This window comes from Poecilia latipinna, unplaced genomic scaffold (genome assembly GCF_001443285.1).
Source record: "Poecilia latipinna isolate Pla-1442-1.1 unplaced genomic scaffold, P_latipinna-1.0 Scaffold68, whole genome shotgun sequence".
Classification (NCBI taxonomy): domain Eukaryota; kingdom Metazoa; phylum Chordata; class Actinopteri; order Cyprinodontiformes; family Poeciliidae; genus Poecilia; species Poecilia latipinna.
The window spans coordinates 204,112-223,608 of NW_015112684.1; the positions used below are offsets into that span (position 1 = coordinate 204,112).

At 40.8% G+C, this 19,497-nt stretch overlaps 3 protein-coding genes across 3 annotated transcripts in view; 2 read left to right on the forward strand and 1 right to left on the reverse strand.

The window, feature by feature from the left end:
* LOC106965101 (complement C2) overlaps nt 1-5,678 on the forward strand; it is a 12,573-nt gene extending 6,895 nt beyond the window's left edge. Inside the window, exons 3-19 of the mRNA XM_015061004.1 lie at nt 511-658; nt 740-925; nt 1,292-1,474; nt 1,597-1,695; nt 1,820-1,962; nt 2,040-2,181; nt 2,305-2,439; nt 2,881-2,985; nt 3,134-3,271; nt 3,367-3,461; nt 3,539-3,656; nt 3,986-4,133; nt 4,279-4,352; nt 4,806-4,897; nt 4,982-5,114; nt 5,191-5,240; nt 5,334-5,678. Of these exons, the coding sequence (XP_014916490.1) occupies nt 511-658; nt 740-925; nt 1,292-1,474; nt 1,597-1,695; nt 1,820-1,962; nt 2,040-2,181; nt 2,305-2,439; nt 2,881-2,985; nt 3,134-3,271; nt 3,367-3,461; nt 3,539-3,656; nt 3,986-4,133; nt 4,279-4,352; nt 4,806-4,897; nt 4,982-5,114; nt 5,191-5,240; nt 5,334-5,492 (2,148 nt within the window). The 3' untranslated portion in view covers nt 5,493-5,678. The remainder of the gene's footprint in view (nt 1-510; nt 659-739; nt 926-1,291; nt 1,475-1,596; nt 1,696-1,819; nt 1,963-2,039; nt 2,182-2,304; nt 2,440-2,880; nt 2,986-3,133; nt 3,272-3,366; nt 3,462-3,538; nt 3,657-3,985; nt 4,134-4,278; nt 4,353-4,805; nt 4,898-4,981; nt 5,115-5,190; nt 5,241-5,333) is intronic.
* A 61-nt stretch (nt 5,679-5,739) lies between these two features.
* pnkp (polynucleotide kinase 3'-phosphatase) lies at nt 5,740-12,380 on the reverse strand. The gene is made up of 17 exons (XM_015061017.1): nt 12,027-12,380; nt 10,945-10,991; nt 10,429-10,701; nt 10,060-10,323; nt 9,880-9,959; nt 9,535-9,592; nt 9,332-9,439; nt 9,188-9,259; nt 9,034-9,082; nt 8,775-8,845; nt 8,291-8,383; nt 7,933-8,029; nt 7,788-7,849; nt 7,579-7,688; nt 6,587-6,674; nt 6,428-6,495; nt 5,740-6,210 (listed from the first exon to the last, which is right to left on the reverse strand). Exons 1-17 carry the CDS (start codon nt 12,145-12,147, stop codon nt 6,090-6,092), a joined length of 1,782 nt encoding a protein of 593 aa, XP_014916503.1. The 5' UTR covers nt 12,148-12,380; the 3' UTR covers nt 5,740-6,089.
* Nucleotides 12,381-13,262: 882 nt separating this feature from the next.
* Nucleotides 13,263-19,497, forward strand: part of LOC106965118 (TRPM8 channel-associated factor homolog) — a 21,413-nt gene continuing 15,178 nt past the window's right edge. The window contains exons 1-10 of the mRNA XM_015061062.1: nt 13,263-14,006; nt 14,384-14,600; nt 14,697-14,988; nt 15,407-15,708; nt 15,827-16,001; nt 16,966-17,060; nt 17,229-17,439; nt 18,447-18,683; nt 18,790-19,013; nt 19,165-19,278. Coding sequence (XP_014916548.1) covers nt 13,360-14,006; nt 14,384-14,600; nt 14,697-14,988; nt 15,407-15,708; nt 15,827-16,001; nt 16,966-17,060; nt 17,229-17,439; nt 18,447-18,683; nt 18,790-19,013; nt 19,165-19,278 — 2,514 coding nt within the window. The 5' untranslated portion in view covers nt 13,263-13,359. The remainder of the gene's footprint in view (nt 14,007-14,383; nt 14,601-14,696; nt 14,989-15,406; nt 15,709-15,826; nt 16,002-16,965; nt 17,061-17,228; nt 17,440-18,446; nt 18,684-18,789; nt 19,014-19,164; nt 19,279-19,497) is intronic.

The window sequence follows — 19,497 nt, forward strand, 5'->3', positions numbered from 1 at the left end:
TCAATGTGGCCCGTTGAGGGGGGGCAATATGCTGAAGTGGTCCTCGGTGAAATTGAGTTTGACACCCCTGGTCTAAATTATTGCGATGAAATGAATAAGAGTTATCACTCTGTTTGGATGCTATAGTGAATGAGTTTCACTTTGAATCAGTTTGCTGAAATAAATTCACCTTTCAATGATAATCTAATGTATTTAATTGCACCTGCAGATGGAATGATTTGTGTTTTCTCAAAAAGTAATTATCACACTGTCACACTGATGAAAGAAGTAAAAAAACAACAACAAGAAATTAAAGAAATTAATTTAAAGAGTACTAAGAAGAATGAGTACAGTCAAAAGAAGAAGCATGTAGAGTGAAATATCTTCATCTCCAACACTAACATTAATTATTGGCGAAAGGAGCAAGAAACATGAAAAATAATAAATGTGGGCTTCTTTTCAATTAAATGCTTTTTAATTTTTTTATTCTTTTACCTTTAACCTTGAAGAAATAATGTATTTCCTCCCCAGGGAGGGATGGAGGGTAGTGTGATGACCTATCACTGCGATCCAGGGAAATTCCCACACCCGGTCAGCGACAGGATCTGTGGTGCTGATGGAGAATGGTCACCAATGAGACTGCCCAGTGGCAGGCTTGTGTCCCGACCCACTTGCAAAGGTAACGTTTTTATTTTCAAGGACCTCCGCCTCCTTCCTCCCCCGTCCACTGAACACCATTCTGTCTCCCTGTCGCACACAGACATGATGTGTCCGGGTCAGCTGCAGCTGGACAATGGTGACTTTTGGCCCAGGGATCAGTGGTTCCCAGTTGGAATGACGCAGAGCTTTTCCTGCCATAGCGGTTTCTCCTTACACGGGTCAGAACAAAGAAACTGCACGCTGTCTGGAGAATGGACCGGCACAACTCCAATCTGTCGCAATCATGGTGAGGAAACAATGCAAAGATTGCTCACTGCACTACTACGCTGTAGGTGGAAAGCGGCGATGTGTTGGTAGGTTTGGATTTGGGCTTTATGCTTTCCATTTTCAGATGATGGCTTGTTCAGAAAACAGAGATTTTCAAAGTTTAGATATCGTTCTATAACTGCTTTTAACTTCTACGAAACTTCATCCATCACATGAAATCCCCACAAAATTAAAATTTGTGATTATAATCTGACATATGAAAATCCTTAAGAGGTTTATTTATATAGTTTGTAAAGAATAAAATATATTTTGAACATTTTATTTTAAACAACACGGACATAAATTTTGTGCAGCCTCAGAATAAGTCATTATAGTACGCTTATAGTTTTTGCAGCCAGTGAATGTAACGACCCAGGGATCCCCCCGGGGGCCAAGAGGTCAGGTGATCGTTTCCAGATAGAAGACAAAGTGACTTACCGATGTCAGGCTGGAATGCATCTGCTTGGGTCGGCTGAAAGGGTTTGCCTGGAGAACGAGGAGTGGAGCGGCTCATCGCCAAGGTGCCAAGGTGATGACTTTTATTATTTCTCATTAGAAAGAGCTCACACACTAAACTCAAACATTATAACTCTACCAGCAACAGAGTATCCAGCTTTTCCCTCCATTCGGTACTTTTGTGCTTTATTGCAGCTCCTCAAACTTTTGACACGCCCAGCTCCGTGGCTGAAGCCATGGCGGGATCTCTCGCCGGTGTGATGGATGTTCTCTCTCCGGATTCCAAAAAGAAAAGTTGTTAATTTTTTATTTATTATTATTATTTTTTTAATGAACATTAAGATGTTTTTATGTAAAAAAATAAAAAATATGTTCAAATGGAATAAAAAATATCAATCGTGTGTTTGTGTGTAAAAAGATGTTAGCAGAACATTTGGCCGGAGCTTTCTTGTGGGTGAAGTCAGTCGTATGAACATCTACATTTTGCTGGACACATCGGGAAGCATCAAGAAGGAAAAATTTGAGTTGGCCAGGAATGCAACCATTGCTCTGATCAGAAAGGTTTGTATGAGACACGGTCAGGGTTAAAGTTACAATAACATCCTAGGCTCTTTGAATCTCATCCTCTGTCCTTTTAGTTGGACAGCTACGAAGTCCAGCTGAATTTCCACGTGTTGTCGTTTGCCAGCGAAACCAAAGTCATTGTCAACATCCATGAAACGGATATAAGCGGGGATTCTGACGAGGTCATATGGGCTCTGATGGACTTCAACTACAACAGTAGGACATGGCTTGTTGCAAACTTTATAATTAAAAATCACATGTCACAGTATGCTGGTGAGTTAACGAATTCAACCAAGTGAGTTTTGTTTTTAAACTGATCAGTTTCTTTTTCTGCTGCAGGTCACGGCCGTAAGACAGGCACCAACCTTTACTCTGCTCTGGAAAATGTGGCGAACACAATCAGCTTCTTAAATGAAAACAGAAACAAGAACCATTTTAATGAGACCCAGAACATCATCATCATTGAAACCGATGGTAAAAAAAAAAAAAAAAACTCTCGGGAGTCTCACAAATGCAACTGCAGATCAGCAGTTTCTCCTGCTTTTTAGAACAAGTGTAGCAAAGTACGAAACACCTTGGACCTTGGACACAAAAACATGCGCATACACCACACCCCGACGATGATGAGTGTTGCTGAGGCCTTCATCATGAAATTTTATTCCATGGTCCTTTACTTGACCTTACCTGATTGAGTTTGATGTCATTTTGTTTACTTTTATAAACAAGCTTGTCCTCTGTGTTGGTTTGCTTCAAGACACCTTGCAAGTTTTATTTTCATGGAAGCTAAAGGGATAAAATACCTGTATTACCATGGCGATAAGACAAGCCCTTTTCAAAAGAATTAAATATTGTATTAGAGATATTGCAAAAAATTGTGATGCTTCTTTTTTTGTTGTTGTATTTTTCTACCTGCAGGTTACTCCAACACAGGGAAAAAGCCAGAGGCCGCTCTGGTCAGGATCCGGAGCTTACTGGGCTACAGCACCACACAACACGATCAGACACACGAGAAACTGCTGGGTAGGATGACATGGATTGATATGAATGCACAACAAGTATTTTTGATTTAAAATTTGAATTGACAAATTTGAAATGAAAGATACACCATCAGGAAATGATGAGTGCAAAAATAAAACATAATAAAAATAAGGGAGTTCGATGTTTCCAGATGTCTATGTGTTCGGCGTTGGGGAACAAGTGAACAAAGACGAGTTGAACTCTCTGGCCTCGAAGAAAAGTGGCGAGAGGCATTTCTTTGTTCTGAAAGACTTCAGCTTACTGGGAGAAGTGTTCAACAGCATCATCAGTGAGTAGCAGCTGCCAGTCAGTGCGAAACCAAACACATTACTCAACACGGATTGTCTCTAAACGGAACCAAATTCTTGGCTTTCCATTGGCCAGGTGACAGCAGTGTGACAATGTGCGGGATAGCTCAGGAAGACGTCACCGAACATGCCACGGCCTACACCAGGCCTTGGCACGTCATCCTCTCATCGGCAAGTGCAATCTCTCTCAGTTAGAAGAAACTGGTTGAAGTGAACTGTAAGCTTAAACAAATTCTGTCTCCCTGTAGAACGAAGGGACACACTGTACGGGATCTATTGTAAGCCAGAACTGGGTGCTGACAGCTGCTCACTGCTTTGGCAAAGTGAGCACAAGCAGAGTCCCCAGTGAGCTAAAAATACAATATGGTAAGAAGCTGAAATTGTCAATAATTTGGAGATGAAGGCAAATATTTAGTCTTTTAAAAATAAATGTTCTCATACAGATTACGTTTATTTTAATCTTTAAGTCATTATAGATTAATTTAGTAAAGCTTTGCTTAAGCAAGAATACATGCAAGGATATCATACTTTTTCCACAAGATTAAGTTCATATTTATATTAAATATCTATGTCTGGAAAAAAAAAAATAGATTGATTTTTCATTCATAAGTTATCCTGGAAAGGGTGAACATATATAATTATATTGAACTCAAATCCTTTATGCGGACATAGTAAACCGTATCTTTGGTTTCCAGATGGAGGACTGGTGGATGGCATCAGGGTGATCACCCACCCCGAATTCAACACCCTCAAACTGAAAGGGAGGAATGTCTCAGAGTTTTATGACTACGATGTGGCTTTGGTAGAGACAAAACAGAAAATCCCGTTGTCCTGGAAAGCCAGGTGAGGCAGATGACAGTAAAGCAATCTGTAAATGGCTGCAGGTCAGCACATGTCTGATTGAACAACTTCTTCAGGTGTTTAATTATGAATGCATACAGGTGTAGTTTAATGGGAGATTTATTTAAATAAAATGTTTTTCCAACAGGCCCATCTGCTTGCCATGTACCATAGCGGCCTCTCGAGCCATGAAAAAAATCAACTCCACCTGTGAGCAGCACAGTAAGTAATTTTTGTAATGACGGCACTTGGAAAAATGTAATGCTGCAGTTGTTGATTTTTATGCTTTTTATGATCTGAAGCGTTTGAACTGCCTTGCTGCTGAAATGTGCTGCACAAATAACATTTGACTGGAGAGAAGTCCTGTGTTAAAGGACTGAAGACTAGAGTGGTGGTTCACCTTCACCAGGACGACCTTAAACACACAGAGCTGAAATTAAATGTCTTAGTTTGTTTTAAAGCGCTCCAGACCTAAATTCAATTGATAATATAAAGTCTTTTGGGAACATTGTATTTCAAAAACGCTTTTTTTTTTTTTTCTTCAAAGTGATCAACTAGTTGGTTTCTCACAGGAAATCCTAATAAAACACTGAGGTTTGTTGTAGCATGAGACAGTTGAAGGGGGAGCACAGCTGTGTCTCGTATTTGTTCATAAACATAAAGCTGTTTCAACAGGGGAGGAACTCCTTTCACACACGGCGACTCCTGCCTTCTTCATCCACAAGACCAAAGAACGGAAACAAACTCATATCCACCTAAAGAATCAGGTGAGTTTTCTAGGCCAGTCATCATAAATCTGATAGAAATCCTCCTGGTAAAATAAAGTGTTGTTGTGTTTTCTCTCTCTGCAGAGGCCTGCCTGTGTGGAAAAGGCCAGGGTGACCCTAACTGAACCAACAGACGTATCGCTAGACGAATATGTGACTGAAAATTTCCTCTGCTCTGGAGGAACTGCAGGATATCAGGATGGCATCAGCTGCAGAGGTCTGGAATCTTCCAGTTCAAAAACAGCAACAGAGATCAATATAGGACACAAATAACAGCTGCACCTCTGTCACAGGCGACTCTGGCGGATCCCTGTACCTGCAGAAAAGGAAGCGCTTCTTTCAGGTCTGAAAACTTTTAAATCGGGGAAAAAGAGAAGAGTCGGATCGTCATGAGTCGTGTGGTCAGAACCAAACTATTTTCTGTTTTCATCGGTAGGTGGGGGTGCTGAGCTGGGGCACCATAAACGTGTGTGAGATCCCAATGAGCAGCAGGAGCAGAACCCTTCCTGACGCCCGAGACTTTCACATCGACCTCTTCAAGTTGATGCCGTGGCTGAAACAGCACCTGGGGAAGGAAATCCAGTTTCTTCCTTAAGAGCCAGAGAGCAGATCCTGGACCGTACAGTAGAGCAAGTCCACTGTATGCTAATGAATACCTGACTTAATGTAGATTGCAACATCATGCAGATCATTCTAGAAAGATGATAGACCTGTTGAATAAAAATCTTAAATGGAAACACACATTTTATTCAACAGTTTGAAAAATAAAATGTAAACTGTATTCTGAGTGTTGATGTTTGTTCAAACCCTGAGACTTTCTTTAATTTTAATTAATCAAACTATTCAGGTAGGAAGTTTTATTGTCCAGTGGAAACGGTGAAAATTTGGAGCAATGGAAGTAAAAAAAAAAAAAAATCTATTTCTGTTCTTACATTTTACCAGTTTATCTCTAGACTCAACATATAGACAAAAGTGTCTCTGTTATGATGTAATGCTTCTTGCAACATTATGTCAATAAAATGACCTGAGCTAATCTGCTTGACATCTCTGCTGCCTAAAGTAATCACTTCAATAGCTTAGCATGTGAGCTAAATAAGCAGACTGTTTATCAGTTGCAGGTCTAATATCCCAGTGTCTTTCCTGAGGTCTCATCTGTGATCCGTCGTTGTCAGAACCGGCTGCTTGAGTCCGGTCAGCCCTCGGAGAACTGCCTGAACAGAGTTTCAGACTGACTGTCCTTGAAGTGTGGAACAAAGTGGATTTGAAGGATCTCAGAGAACCCCTCAGAGACATTTGGAGCCACAAAGTTTTTCCTGCCCAGAAACAAAAGACAGATCACATCAGTTAATTCATAATAAAATGTTTTAAGTACGCAAAAAATGTAAAAATAAAACGGATTTAGCAAAAAGGACACAATTTGAGCAAGTATTTTCAAACAAAATACCAATTTCAGTCCACATGAGCCTTTTGACTCTCGAAAAAAGTTGAGCAATATGACCGAGGCCGCCATCACAGGCCAGTTTCACTCACTTGTAGCTGTGGAAAACCATGTCGTTGACCTTAGCGTGTTTGCTGTTGGATGGAGCCATCTCACGGAACTGAGGACAACAGCAAAAACAGACGAGGTTCCTCACAACCAGGACAAAACTGAGCCATGTGTTTAAAAAAAAAAAAGTATGTTGGTCATACTCTGTTATTGTGCTTGGCTTGCTCCAAGGTGGCAGTGAAGAGGAAACAACGACAGGACACTCCTGCTGCTTTGGCCACGTCCAAGTATCTGCAGAAACCCCCACACAGGTCAGTTTATCAGTGCAATTCTGGTGTTGGAAAAACTTCACAAAATCAGAATCATTTTCCTACAAAAATATGCCAAAGGGGACCTATTATGAAAAATTCACATTTTGCATGTTTTGTTCTTCCATTTGTTTTTTGGCGGTAAGTTAATGGTTTCTGGTATTACCTAGCAACCCCAGTACATCCCAGCCCATCACCTAGCAACCCAAGCGAAGCTCCAGCACATTTGGTCACGTGATACAACGGCTGCGTTTTGTTGTTGACCTACCATCCAGGAACCACTTGCTGCATTCTTACTGGTTGTGCAGGAGGCTCTACTTCTGTTTTTTAAAGATGTGCAGTTGTATAATTGTGAATCTGTTTGAAGTCATTTTCACATGAGAGTGTAAACGTTGAATTTGGGGGGGCGTGGCCTGCAGCAGATTATTTGGATTTAAGGTGACAAGAGGCCCTGAGAGCTCAAAAATAAGCAAAACTAACCAGACTAAATTCTCATAATATAAGACTGATTGTGTACAACAAATAGAATGAACGTGTTTTGTGTCGCACATAGACCTATCCTAACCTTGTCAAGGAATCATAACAGGCCACCTTTAATGTTTTAATGCAGACTGCAGAGAATATTACTGAATAATAATTAACACCTGAAAGCATCAATCATGAGAAAAGTGACTTGAATTAGATTGCAGAGCAAACACTCCTCCAACGCAAACATTAACTAATCTGTGTTAAATCATTTGCATTTGTGACATGATTCTCCTGCAGGCAGTTTACATAAAGGTGGATCCAGTGAAGTGGATCGCGATCATCAAACTGAAACATAAAAATGACACACCCATCCAAACAAACAGAGAGAAAACACATGGGAGGTGCTGCAACGGAGCTACCGTTTGCGAGACTCTGGGTCTGGGTTGGTGTTGTCCACGGCGACGCTGCGGCCCTCCTTCAGAGCGCGCTCGCAAGCCGACACGCAGTTCTGCCAGGAGCCGAGCGTGTCCTGTTGCGGACGGGAGTGGAAAGAAGCTTTACTGAACTGAAAACCAAAACAATGAGACTCGTTCAGTTAGCTGAGCTGAAATACTCAGGATCTACTCGCCCTGTTGACGTAGACGTAGCCCTTCGGAACAACGTGGGTGTGGAAGAAGGTGGATTTACCAGCTGGAAAGAAAAGACAAAAAAAGAATATCAGGGTGTTGGCGGACGGACAGACCAGAAAGGTGACATACCCCTACAGACGGTACCTGCAGGGTAACCCACGGCAACAATAACTTCTGTGTTGGTGCAGGTGAGCGAGGCGGACGGCGGGTCGAACAGTCTGCAGCTGGAGTCGAGCTTCCGCTAATTCAGAATGAAAGACAACGATTAAGACGCACACAGATTAAATTATATATCTACACACCAGAGGATTGTCAACCTTGGACTTTAATAAGATTTTTGTCAAACGTATTGATCATTCCCCATAATTAGGGCTCAACAGGTTCCCTGATTGGTTTTATGCTGAGCCAGAATAAAGCCCAATAGAAGGAATGACTCAGCCGCGATGAGTCAGGAAAACATCTGTGACACCAAAAAGAGGATTCAGATCTAAGCTGTACTCACAGGGTCAAAGTCAGGCAGGCTGTAGGGGGCGCTCTTCCATCCTAAAAAGTATTCTTCTGGTGTGTAGAACTTAAGCCCAATGTTCAGCGCAAACTGCAACAACAGAAAGAAAAAACAGCTTTGAGCTCCACTAATCTATTCACTGAGATCAAACATGATGTTAACGACTTGGTGGAGACAGGAAGTGACAGGAGGAGGATGAGGTTCCCACATATTTTCAATAGAAAAATTCCCAAATAAATTTTCTAGATTTAACCTTCTAAAATCAAGCAGAAAAAAATAAAATAAAAAATTTAGAGCAGATATTTCTACACTGAGCTTTCAACATGGAACCTCCAAAAACCAGAGACAAACATGAGAGAAGGACACAAAAAGGAAACATGGAAGAGTGGAGAGAAAAAGGGGGGAAGGAACGAAGGAGAGGAGAAAAGATGGGATGAAAGGAAGGACAAGAAAGCAGAAGTAGGGACTTTGGAGCTCTTACCAATCTGTCACTGCAGGAGAAATCCTTCTTCTTCTTGCCCGGAGCCCAGTTCTCCGGCCTTCCTGCAGCATCTAGACACAGGGAGACGGTCAGGATGTCGTATGAATTTGTCAACCCAAGTGTTATAGACTGCTACAGATTCAACTGACACATGATTTGGTTAAGCAATGGAGGCTTCTGTGTTTGACATCAAACAGAAACAGAAAAGAGAATATTTATCACATCGACATCAAAGCCACACACCTGAGCTCTGACTTACCTCCGACATAAAAACTCTGGGTCTTGTCGACAGCCAGCCCGTCATTCGCCTGGGCAGGAGACACACCAGAGACGCCATGCAATAAAATTTATTTTTATTGATTCTTTGTTTGGTTTCTGGTGGTGAAGCTGCTATGTATCAGGTGTGTACTCACTTTCTCACACAGGTGATTCCACATTCCCATCACGGGTTTCCTGTAGACACCAGGGCCGCTGGCGACAAACACCTGAAAGCGTGGAACGGGAGATCAGTCGCTGCTTGATGCTGAAGGAATCTGTTACGAGAACCTGGGACCAACCTGCACAGGCAGCTGCAGTGTGGTGAGGATGTCCTCCACTTTAGACTTGAACACCTCTGGTATCAGTTTGCCCCTAGCGATCCCCAGCTGGTTGGTGAAGAAAACAACCTGCAACACGTTACACAAGCATGTAAAATCCAGCAGCACTCCACTAGGTTTATTCTTCTAAAGTCCACCAGTGCAGACGTTTTAGTGCTTCGCACCTTATAGCCTTTTTTGAGCAAGCTGGCCAGCCTGGGCTGAATCTCCGGGTACAGAATCCTAGGAAATTCACATAATGAGAGTTAAATAATCTACATCTGTTAAAGTGCATACAGTTTTTGAACTCTTGAACATTGTTCACGTTACAAACACAAAGTTTATTTAACCGTTTAGTGATACACCAACACAATGTCACTGCTGGCGAGGCTGATACTTTTTACAAGTCATCATTTAATGAGTTGTGAGATAGAACGTACTCAGGTTCACCCCCCCCCCATCACAAGGCCAAAAGATGGAAATAAAAGATCAACAATTATCAAAGAACACATGGAGGAGAATGAACATACTTCCAGTCATCAGGTGCGGTGGGAAATACTTTTCCAGATTTGGTGGTGATAATGCATCCATCAATATCAAACCCAGCAATCTGAAAGCAGAGAACAAGTATATAAACCAAGTTTAGTAGTACATAGCACAAACATACCAGTAAATCTTGTGTTTCGTTCCAAAAAGGAACCGTTCCCCACCTTGTCGCTCGCTTTCACTCCTGCAGCGATGTAAAACAAGAGGTTTCCTGTCTGCTGCCAGCTGCTCTTCATGCACGCCTTTGCTGGAGATGACGACGGGGAAGAATGGGTGTCTTTATTCTCCTCTGTCATCTTCTTTTCTGCAAACTCCTGCAGCTGCTTTAGCTTTTCCTCAGCGAGTCTCTCCTCCTCATCCTGCTCATCTAATTTCTGTCGCTTCACCTCCGACTGGTCCCTCTCTGTGTTCAGCTGCCTTTTAGAAGCCTGAACAAAAAAAATATATACATACAATCACTCTCACAATCATGTGCATTTATTTGTGGTGCATCAAAAATGTATAAGATGCATGAGAAACGGATGATGTTTTACCTTAGAGGGAGAGACGGAAAAGAAGTCCTTAATACTGCGTTTTGGAGTCGGACTGGATTCAGCCTCCTTCCTGTTTCTACCTCCTTTAGTCTTATCTGAGGCTTTCAGGTTCCTCCGTGGCATATTGCAAGCTGTTCCGTTGGAGCTCAGAGAGACGTCCAGTGTAAACGGGTGGCTCTGGTTGACCAGGTACAGGGTGCCTCCGTGGGTAAGTTTACCTGACTGACCCCGACCCAGCTTCTCACCATTTAGGAAACTGGGATTTGGCCCAAGCTGCAACAATACATCACATGTGGACATTGGACTGGAGAATCTCCAGGGCAACACTTCGTTTAATGACGAAGTGTTGCCCAAGATAAAAAGGGTGTGTGTAAAGGGAAAGAGAAAAATGTGCTGACCTCAGCTTTTCTCATGAAATAAAATAACTAACTTGATGTGTTAATGTTGCATAACCTGGCAGTGATGCTTTAGTTGTAGATCATTATGATACCTCTCTGGGTGGGTGTGTTCCCATACCTGAGTAACAACCACATCCTGCTCTGCATAACAAGCCACCGCCTTCACTGAAACAAACACAAGGGCTGTTAAAATGGATATGGCACATGATCACAGAGGAGGCGATTTAATATGTGTGTGGCTTACTCAAACTTAGGTGCAATGAGTCACAGAGAGTGCAGATATTAATGTAAAACACACATGAAAGATAGGAGAATGTTATTTTTAAGCTATCAATATTTTAAAAAAAAACATTGCTTATTTGTAGGTTTAACAGAAACTAGAGGAAAACAATCGTTCATGAAATGATTTGGCTGTTTCTCTCAAGTTTAATATCTAAGTAGTAACACCGATTTAAAACTCTGCAGACATAATGCAATCGTGTATGCACAGATTCATATTTAACAGTTAATACAGGGATGTTGCTAAGGCAGAATAAAAACATATTTTGCCAGACGACTGGAAAATTTCAGGTCAAATGTTGACTGGTTTATAAGAAATTATTTTTGTGCTGCACGGAGCATGTTTTTCGTAATTCTGGGCAGTTTATTCCCATTCAATGCAGACAGCAGGAGCCTAGACCCATGTTTTAACCTTACTGCACCAAGATCAATCTAAAAATAATTATATTTACCCTATTTGACAATACAAGTTTGAAATAACATCACTTTTAATCTCACAATAAGCATCAGATAATCTTTACATTTTAAAATTTCATAAATTTCCAGACATATTTCCAAATAAATCTCCTTTGATTTAGGCTGTTTTTCAGATCTAAGCACGGACATTCACTTTAATTTTATTTGAAGATAACGTGGATCTTTAAAATACCAAAGAAATCCCCAAACTACCGGTACTAACAGGATCCATTTCACCCATTAGACAAGTGATACTGATTCCCTCCAGTAACTATCATGAAAGACAAAAACAAAATACACTGAAAAGATGACATTTTATTTTGTTATCATATTATACTTGGGTGGACATTTTCTCTCTTTTATGTATACTCCTGATAAGTGAGCATATCAACATTCATGATAAAACTGATATAAGCTGACATTACGGCCAACAGTGCATTGTTATTGAGTGTCTCTCTGCCTCACCCTGGTGCCTGGAGCATTTCTTGTCGGCCACCCCAGTGTCCGGACCCCGGCCCAGAATCACAGCCCGTCCGTCCTCCAGTGGAACCCGGATCCCAGAGGGTCCAACCAGCGTACACGACATCTGTGGAGCCACTTCCAGCTACTTTTACTAACTATTTAGAGCAACAAGGAAGGCAAACATAGGACGTTCTTTTACGCCCTGTTTCGGTGGCGTTTCTGGGTCTACTTTAAAGGTGTGTTGCGGCTAAGAAAATTAAACTGAAAAAAATGTTCCCCGTTTAAAATCTGCAAAAATTGTGATTTGTTTAGTTGCAAGCTATTTTTGCAGGAGGTGCGTCTGCAAATTATGCTCGTGCAGAAACATGCTTTATGTTTTAGTGTTCCGCAATGACTGACAAGTTGTACGCAACATGGAAAATAAGTTTTATTACTATTTAACTGTTTGCATTCATATTTGATTCGTGTTACAATTGTACGTTTGGAGTCATAGTCTTGTACATTGTAAAATGTGTTCATTTTATGCGGTAAAACGCGTTTAAAAGAGTTTGAAACTGTTCAATGTGTCTTTTTTTCCCCTCCCATCTTGTCAGATGAAAAACTACCTTTTATGAAAAAGCAAAAATAAATAAATAAAATAAAGCTAAATGAAATTAAATAAAACTACTAAATGCCTTGGTTGGTTTGTGTTTTTTATGACATCCGTTGCATTTTTCCAAATGACAGTGGTACAGTTTGTTAAAAACTAAAATGTTTTTGAAAAAGCAAACAAACAAAATAACGAAGTAAAAACCTCATGGGCAGTGTGTGTTTCTTGACATGCTAAGGTTTTTGTATTATAGCCTCAAATAAATGAAGACTCACACGATAAACAGGTTTTACTTGATGTCAGGATCGAGTGACACAGGACTAGTCACACACTTAGACTGTTGACACACTGTTTTTTTCCATCCAGCTTATCTATGCAGTTCCTCCTCTTTTTATTATATTTTGACTGATAATCCCTCCCTGCTCAGCTTTCATTTGTATTAGTGTATGTGTTGACAATAGGAGAAGCACACTACCGAAGCAGGAACTTTCAGGTATGCATATTGTGAAGCAAACTATTGAACAGATATTTCATATTTTATCTTTGCGGGTATACGTTCTTGTGTTTTAACTCAACTGTCACAATTTTCATCAGTATTGTTTTGTATTTCATTCTTGTTTCTTCCTATAGGCCTGTCAGCCAAAGTGCACTGGAGCTATTAAACTGGATGTTGACAAATTGAACTTAAGGCGTTGCTGGAGACTATCCTTAATTTTCTTCACTGATCAAATATAACTAGATTACATCATGTCTAACTCAACCAGCCAAGTCAACCATCAGGCAGCCTACTTGTCTCTCATGAAAGGAGTGAAGGAGCTGGACTTTTGTGGCCCCTGTGTCCCCAGTGACCTGCTGCTGATCGGAGACCATGCCTTTCCGTTAGCCATGAACAGCAAAGGTCAGGTCCTGATGGCTGCGTCTCTGTATGGTGCTGGGAGGATTGTTGTTCTGGGTCATGAAGGCTACCTGACTGCCTTTCCTGCTCTGGTGGAGAACGCCCTGATCTGGCTGCGGGGTGATGGATCAAATGACCCTTCTGTATTTGTGCACAACAGCGTCAGGGTGGTCAGCGACAACCTCAGCAAGTCTACCTTCCAAGCACAAGTGGTGGGGGGCTTTGATAGCAATCTGAAGACCGGTGTGTATGTGACGGATGCGTACAGCGTTGGTGCTGACCCGAAAGACTTGGTGGCCTTCATGAAAGCTGGAGGAGGGGTGCTGATAGCCGGCCAGGCGTGGAGCTGGACTGCAGATCACCCTAAGGAGAACACACTGCATCACTTTGATGGAAACAAGGTGTCTGGGGTTGCAGGGATCTACTTCTCTAAGAATCCAGCAGAGGAGGAAAACCTCCCAGTCTACCCACAGATCCCATCCTCCTACATGGCTGTAGTGTGAGCATGCACTCCATTTCTTCTAATTTATTTTTAATTTTTCTTTGTTTTTAGCACAAAAGGTCCGAATAACATTTCCTTTTTTGCTTTCATTTTGACTTTAAGACTGTAATATTCACTATCATTTGCGAATGATAGTGAATATTGCTATCATTATAGTAATATAATATGCTGTAGGATCCTATAGCATATAGGATCCAATAGCATCCTATATGCTATACTATAGGATTGTTTTTGACAGAAATTCAGAGTCAACCCTTTGTTTAGTGTTGAACTGATTTTCTGCTCCCACCTTTCTGAATCTGACATAAATATCAGCTCCAATTCCGTTTTTCATTTTTAATAACTCTTCTTTACACTCTGCTTTTCAAATACAGAGTAGGGAAGGATTTTGAGGACGACTTGCAGTTCTTACTTGATGGTGTTTCAGAGCTCGCCATCCCAAATGGTTCACTAGCATCAGAGGTTATGGTCCATGGCCCGCTAGCATTTCCAATTGGTGTAGCAAATGGTGGGCAGGCATTTTTGGCCGGAGCCTATTATGGCCAAGGTCGGGTCATCGTTGCTGGACATGAAGGAGTTCTGAGTGCTGAGGTAAGGTTAATGGGAAAGTTGTGTTAAAACTTTGTAAGGTTTATCAGAACATCTAGGTTAACTTTTTTTGTTGTTGTTGTTTCTTTCAACACCCAGGCAAATGCTTCATTTTGGAAGAATGCCCTACACTGGCTGGACGAAGGACGAAGGGGCGTTGTTGGAGTAGCACTGAAAAATGGGATTAAGATAGCCACCGACTCAGGTCTAAAAATGGAGAAAACAGGCATCAAGAAAGACCTGAGTGTGTTTGTGTCTCCATCGAACCCCAAAATCCACTGGGAAGAGATCCAGAACTTTGTAGCAGAAGGAGGAGGTCTTCTGATTGGAGGACATGCCTGGTACTGGGCACAGAGCCATGGTGGAAAAAACCCAATGACAGAATTTGGAGGTAAAAAACTTGAAAAAATTAATACAAGAGTCAAGCCTGCATTTCTGGTGGATTTGCAAATGTTGCATATTTGACCCTTAATAGCAATCCTGTAAAACTTTATCAAAAGCCTGGAAATGCAAACTTCAAGCTTATACAGGTATTAACATATCCAGATTGACATGTGCAACTGAGTGCAAAAACACCGATGTGCTTGTACAAAACAGAGTAAACTATTTACAAAAAGTGAAAAAAAAAACTACAAATAAAAGCAGGGATTTTAACTGCACTGAAAAAAAACTGTCATCAATGTTAGCATCTATGGAGTTTGTTTGGAGCAGTGATGATTCCAAAGTCCTTACAGCTGCTGCGAGGAAGGATTTTTCATAACACTCCTTTGTGTTTCAAGACAAATATGTTTTAATTCTGTGTCTTTCAGGGAACAAATTCCTAAACCAAATGGGATTGAGCCTGTTGAAGTCAACTATTAAAGCAGGTTCATACAAGGTTCCTGATCCCAGTCAGGCCATCAAAGACACCTACCATTTCCGGCATCTTTTGCACCGCTTTGCAAAGCATGTAACTGTGAAGGAAAAACTCAGTAAAGACGAGGAGGAATTCCTCAAAAAGCTGGGCAGCGACTGCTCCACCTACTTGCACATGAAAGCTCATGACTCCTGCCACTACTCTCAAGTGGTGGCAACCCTTATAGACATCTTAAAAAAGTCAGGCATGCCACAGGTGAGGAGAAACAAACAAATTTTTAATGCATTTTTTTAAACAACTCAAGAATATTGTTACACTACATACCAGTGGTTTCAAACAAAATTGCCTTATTTTTCTTATTTCCATCACCAAGGTGAGTGAAACATGCCCAGTCAAGAGCCCCAAAGACCACCTTCTGCTCAACATTGGGGCAGAAGTTTACAAGGTTTGCCCAAATCCAGACGACCTCCTGCCGTACCTCATCAGGGACAATCCACTGCTGCCAGTTGTCCACAATCACATGGTCAAAATTGATGTCAGTACAGAAGGTGTGGTGTTTTGGTTTTTTTTTTTTTTTTTGGTATACATTCCTTATGGATAGTTCCCCAAGTTCATTATATGAATTTGATAAGCTTTGTTTTTGAGAAAACAAAGCAACAGAAGTTCTCTACAGGGAATCACTGGCTTGGCCAACACTTGTCCTGCATCTGTGACTGACTATCTCAGCAGCAAAATGATACAACTTTGCATCTGACAAAGTTAGACCAAGATTGTTAAAGTAAATTATATATGGATGGAGACCCAACACTGAGTTTTGTGGCACCCCCTTTTGGACTGTAATAAATTCACAACACAAACCATCATATCTAATGCACTGAGACCCTTTCCAGAGGTAATTTGAAAATCATGTTACTATCCTGTAAATGTTGCCAATGGGTAGTACTATAACCACCTTCAATATGTTATATAATTTCTAGGCATATGATATAAGCTTTACTTCAGATGTACAAGCAGAGGTACCGAATTGTGTCGAGGCAATAAAAGGAAACTTCCTCCAGCTAAACTCTAATAAAACAGAGAAATAAATCCCAGGCCCTTGTTATTAGCAGTTTGTTCAATCTTAAGAAACCTTGGGTCCGTATTCATAAGTTGTCCTTATGAATACGGACAACTTAAAATCTGCATACCTGCATAAAATCAAAACCCTTTTTTGTTCCGCCTGTAAAACACCAGAAGGTTAGGAGGTAGCAGATATGGAGATGCTTGTTCATTCTTTCATCCCATCTTGTATTGATTACTGCAGTGCAATATATTCATCACCCAATATAACTATCCATTGCAAAGCTAGCTTACGCACACGGTCAAATGAGGTAATTTCTTTGCTGTGTCTTTCGTTTTTTGAAAACCCTTTTTTGATTTAACTATGAAAAGTGCATGTAAGTTTAATTTCTTAATAAACGCTAAAATGGATATTAGTAACTTTGACTTTTTCTGTTTGTGCGTGTTTATCAGGAGGAGAGGAGTGGATCAGCACAGGTCTCTACCTTTCTCCTGGTATGAAGACATATGTGGCCATACCAGCAGATATCGTCAACAAAGGATGGCAGGTACTTTACATAAAATCTGTTGCTGTATTAACGCAGAAGTGTTTAATATGACATTATTGCCCATGTACTTGCAATTATTCCTTGCTCATGTTATAATAAGAAAGGGGCTTGAATGAAGCTATGAAGCATCCTCCCAAAGCTTTAACTTGTACTTCATTATACCCATAGATTCAGTTAGGCTGTCAAACAGATCATCTGAATGCCGCGGAGTTGAAGAGAGCTCCATGTGTCCACGTACGCTTTCCTGTCAACTCTCAGATGATCCAGGTGTCGAACCTGTGGGGAGGACTCATTTACCTTGTGGCCCCACCCAAAACACAGGCACAGGGGTTACAGGCTTTTGTACAGATGGCTGTCCCTGCACCGTATTATAAATCAGGTGAGTGTGGTGGTGAGAACTATTGGATGCCTAAACCAAAGACTATTCTAGTCAGTAGGTGTCCAGTTACAGATTTAGCATTGACCTCAGGCATTGGAGGTTTAAATCAATTACCAAACAAAAGTAGTGATGGCAAAGGTTTTAGTTTGCTCTTAAAATAAGATTTACAGTCTATTGTCCAGTGAACAAAATGAATTCAGGAGAAACGTTTCTTCCGGGTTATACCTTTTAGACCTAGCAGACCAGCAACCCACTCAAGGTTTTTAAAGCATGCTGCTTTCAGCCCAGTTTCCCTGTAAATTACACCTGTAGCAAATTATTGTTGTATCACAGTGGTAATGTAAAAAAAAAAAAAAAGATGGCTACCAATCTACATAATTGGAGTTGCATGCTGACTCTGCTAGAGCCATTTATTTTCACAAATCTCATCCAATTTTGGTAAGTTAGAGTCCCTACTGTGACTTTTTCTGTTTTGCCACTAAGCAGCTAAATATCCTTTTAACTTATTGTTTAACTTTTTCTGGTCAACAACAAAAACCTATTAATCATCGGCAGTCATTGTCTTCTGTTCCAGACTACACTCCCCATGTGGTAGTGCATTTGATGTGTTTCTGCTGAGTTTCTTTGTACTTAGCAGTCACATTTCCCAGGTTCCCTGTTGTGATTCAATAAGATTGCTCCCCTCAGCTGGAATTTCAGCTGGGAACAATGGCATAAGTCAAGCAGCCCCAGGTTTTATACCCAATATTGCTGCTGTAACACAAATGTTCATTTGGTGTTTGAACACATAAAACGGATATACAAAATCAGCTCCTACTGCTAACATGAGATGGCACCAAAGCAAAAGGAAAATGACGGTATTTTTCTGATTTGCAAGTAGAAAGCTCCTCAACTTGGATATGATATCAATAACGGCTCCTTCTTCTGAGACAACTTTGTTAAATTGAATGCCAGTATGTTACTTCATCCCTTTGTTTTAATGGACCTTTTTGTTATTTTCTTTTCAGGTGTTACGACTCAAGCTGAATGGTCGTTGTTGTGTACGGCCCCTTCACCTTGGGCGGAGTTGGAGTTTGACAACATCATCCTCACCGTACCCTCTGATGTCGTCAGACGTCTCGATCACCCCGATAAGTTGGCGATCCTCTGGAATGACATCATGAAGGCCATCGCTGACCTGGCTGCCAAACCCCACAAATTTCCACGGAAAGAGCGTTTTGTGGCAGACGTTCAAATTTCTCACGGTTGATATTTTTATCTTTTACACTTAATTTTTTATCCTGATGAGTCTCCCAAACAGTGCTGTCGTCCTCCATGCTTTTACCAGGATTTTATTGTTTTTTTGCTCAGGTTTTATGCATGCAGGTTATCCTATAATGGCACACAGGGGTTCTGCAACTGGGTTGGTGGATGTTAACCATGTGAAGACCAAAGGCATTTGGGGTGCCATCCATGAGCTCGGACACAACCAACAGCGAGGCTGCTGGGAGTTCCCTCCACACACCACAGAGTGCACATGCAACCTGTGGTCAGTGTACGTGCATGAAGTGGTGTTTGGGATCAAACGGGACAAGGTAAAGGAAAACAATGCCTAAAACAGGTAGATGTATTGTGGTCCACACAAATTTGAAACAAGCTTCAGTTTGTGACCAGAATTTAAATAAATATTTGTTTTAATACTTTATCTGTATTTACAAATGCTGCTACATACTTTGGTTACTGCAGGCTCATGGAGCGTTAACTTCTGCAAAAAGAAATAACCGACTCCAGGATTACATCAAAGGAGGCAAAAAGCTCAGCAGCTGGAGCATGTGGATGGCCCTGGAGACATACTTGCAGGTAAGGGAATTATAACCGCAAAAAAAATGGTTCTTTAACCTAATCAAAATTCTTAAATACAGTGACAACTTTTCAGAAATGATTAATAGTTCAAATATATCTGATGAGAATCTTGTAGAAAGATTATATATATATATATATATATATATATATATATATATATATATATATATATATATATATATATATATATATATATATATATATATATATATATAT

Bases quoted from the DNA above. Each gene is read 5' to 3' on its own strand.
- pnkp (XM_015061017.1), bottom strand. From the start codon at position 12,147: ATGTCGTGTACGCTGGTTGGACCCTCTGGGATCCGGGTTCCACTGGAG. The intron at 9,260-9,331 runs GTTGGTCCCAGG...CCACGCTTTCAG, and splicing joins CACTGCAGCTGCCTGTGCAG to GTGTTTGTCGCCAGCGGCCC. The intron at 6,211-6,427 runs GTGAGTGAAACT...GTTTCTGGGCAG, and splicing joins ATGGTTTTCCACAGCTACAA to GAAAAACTTTGTGGCTCCAA.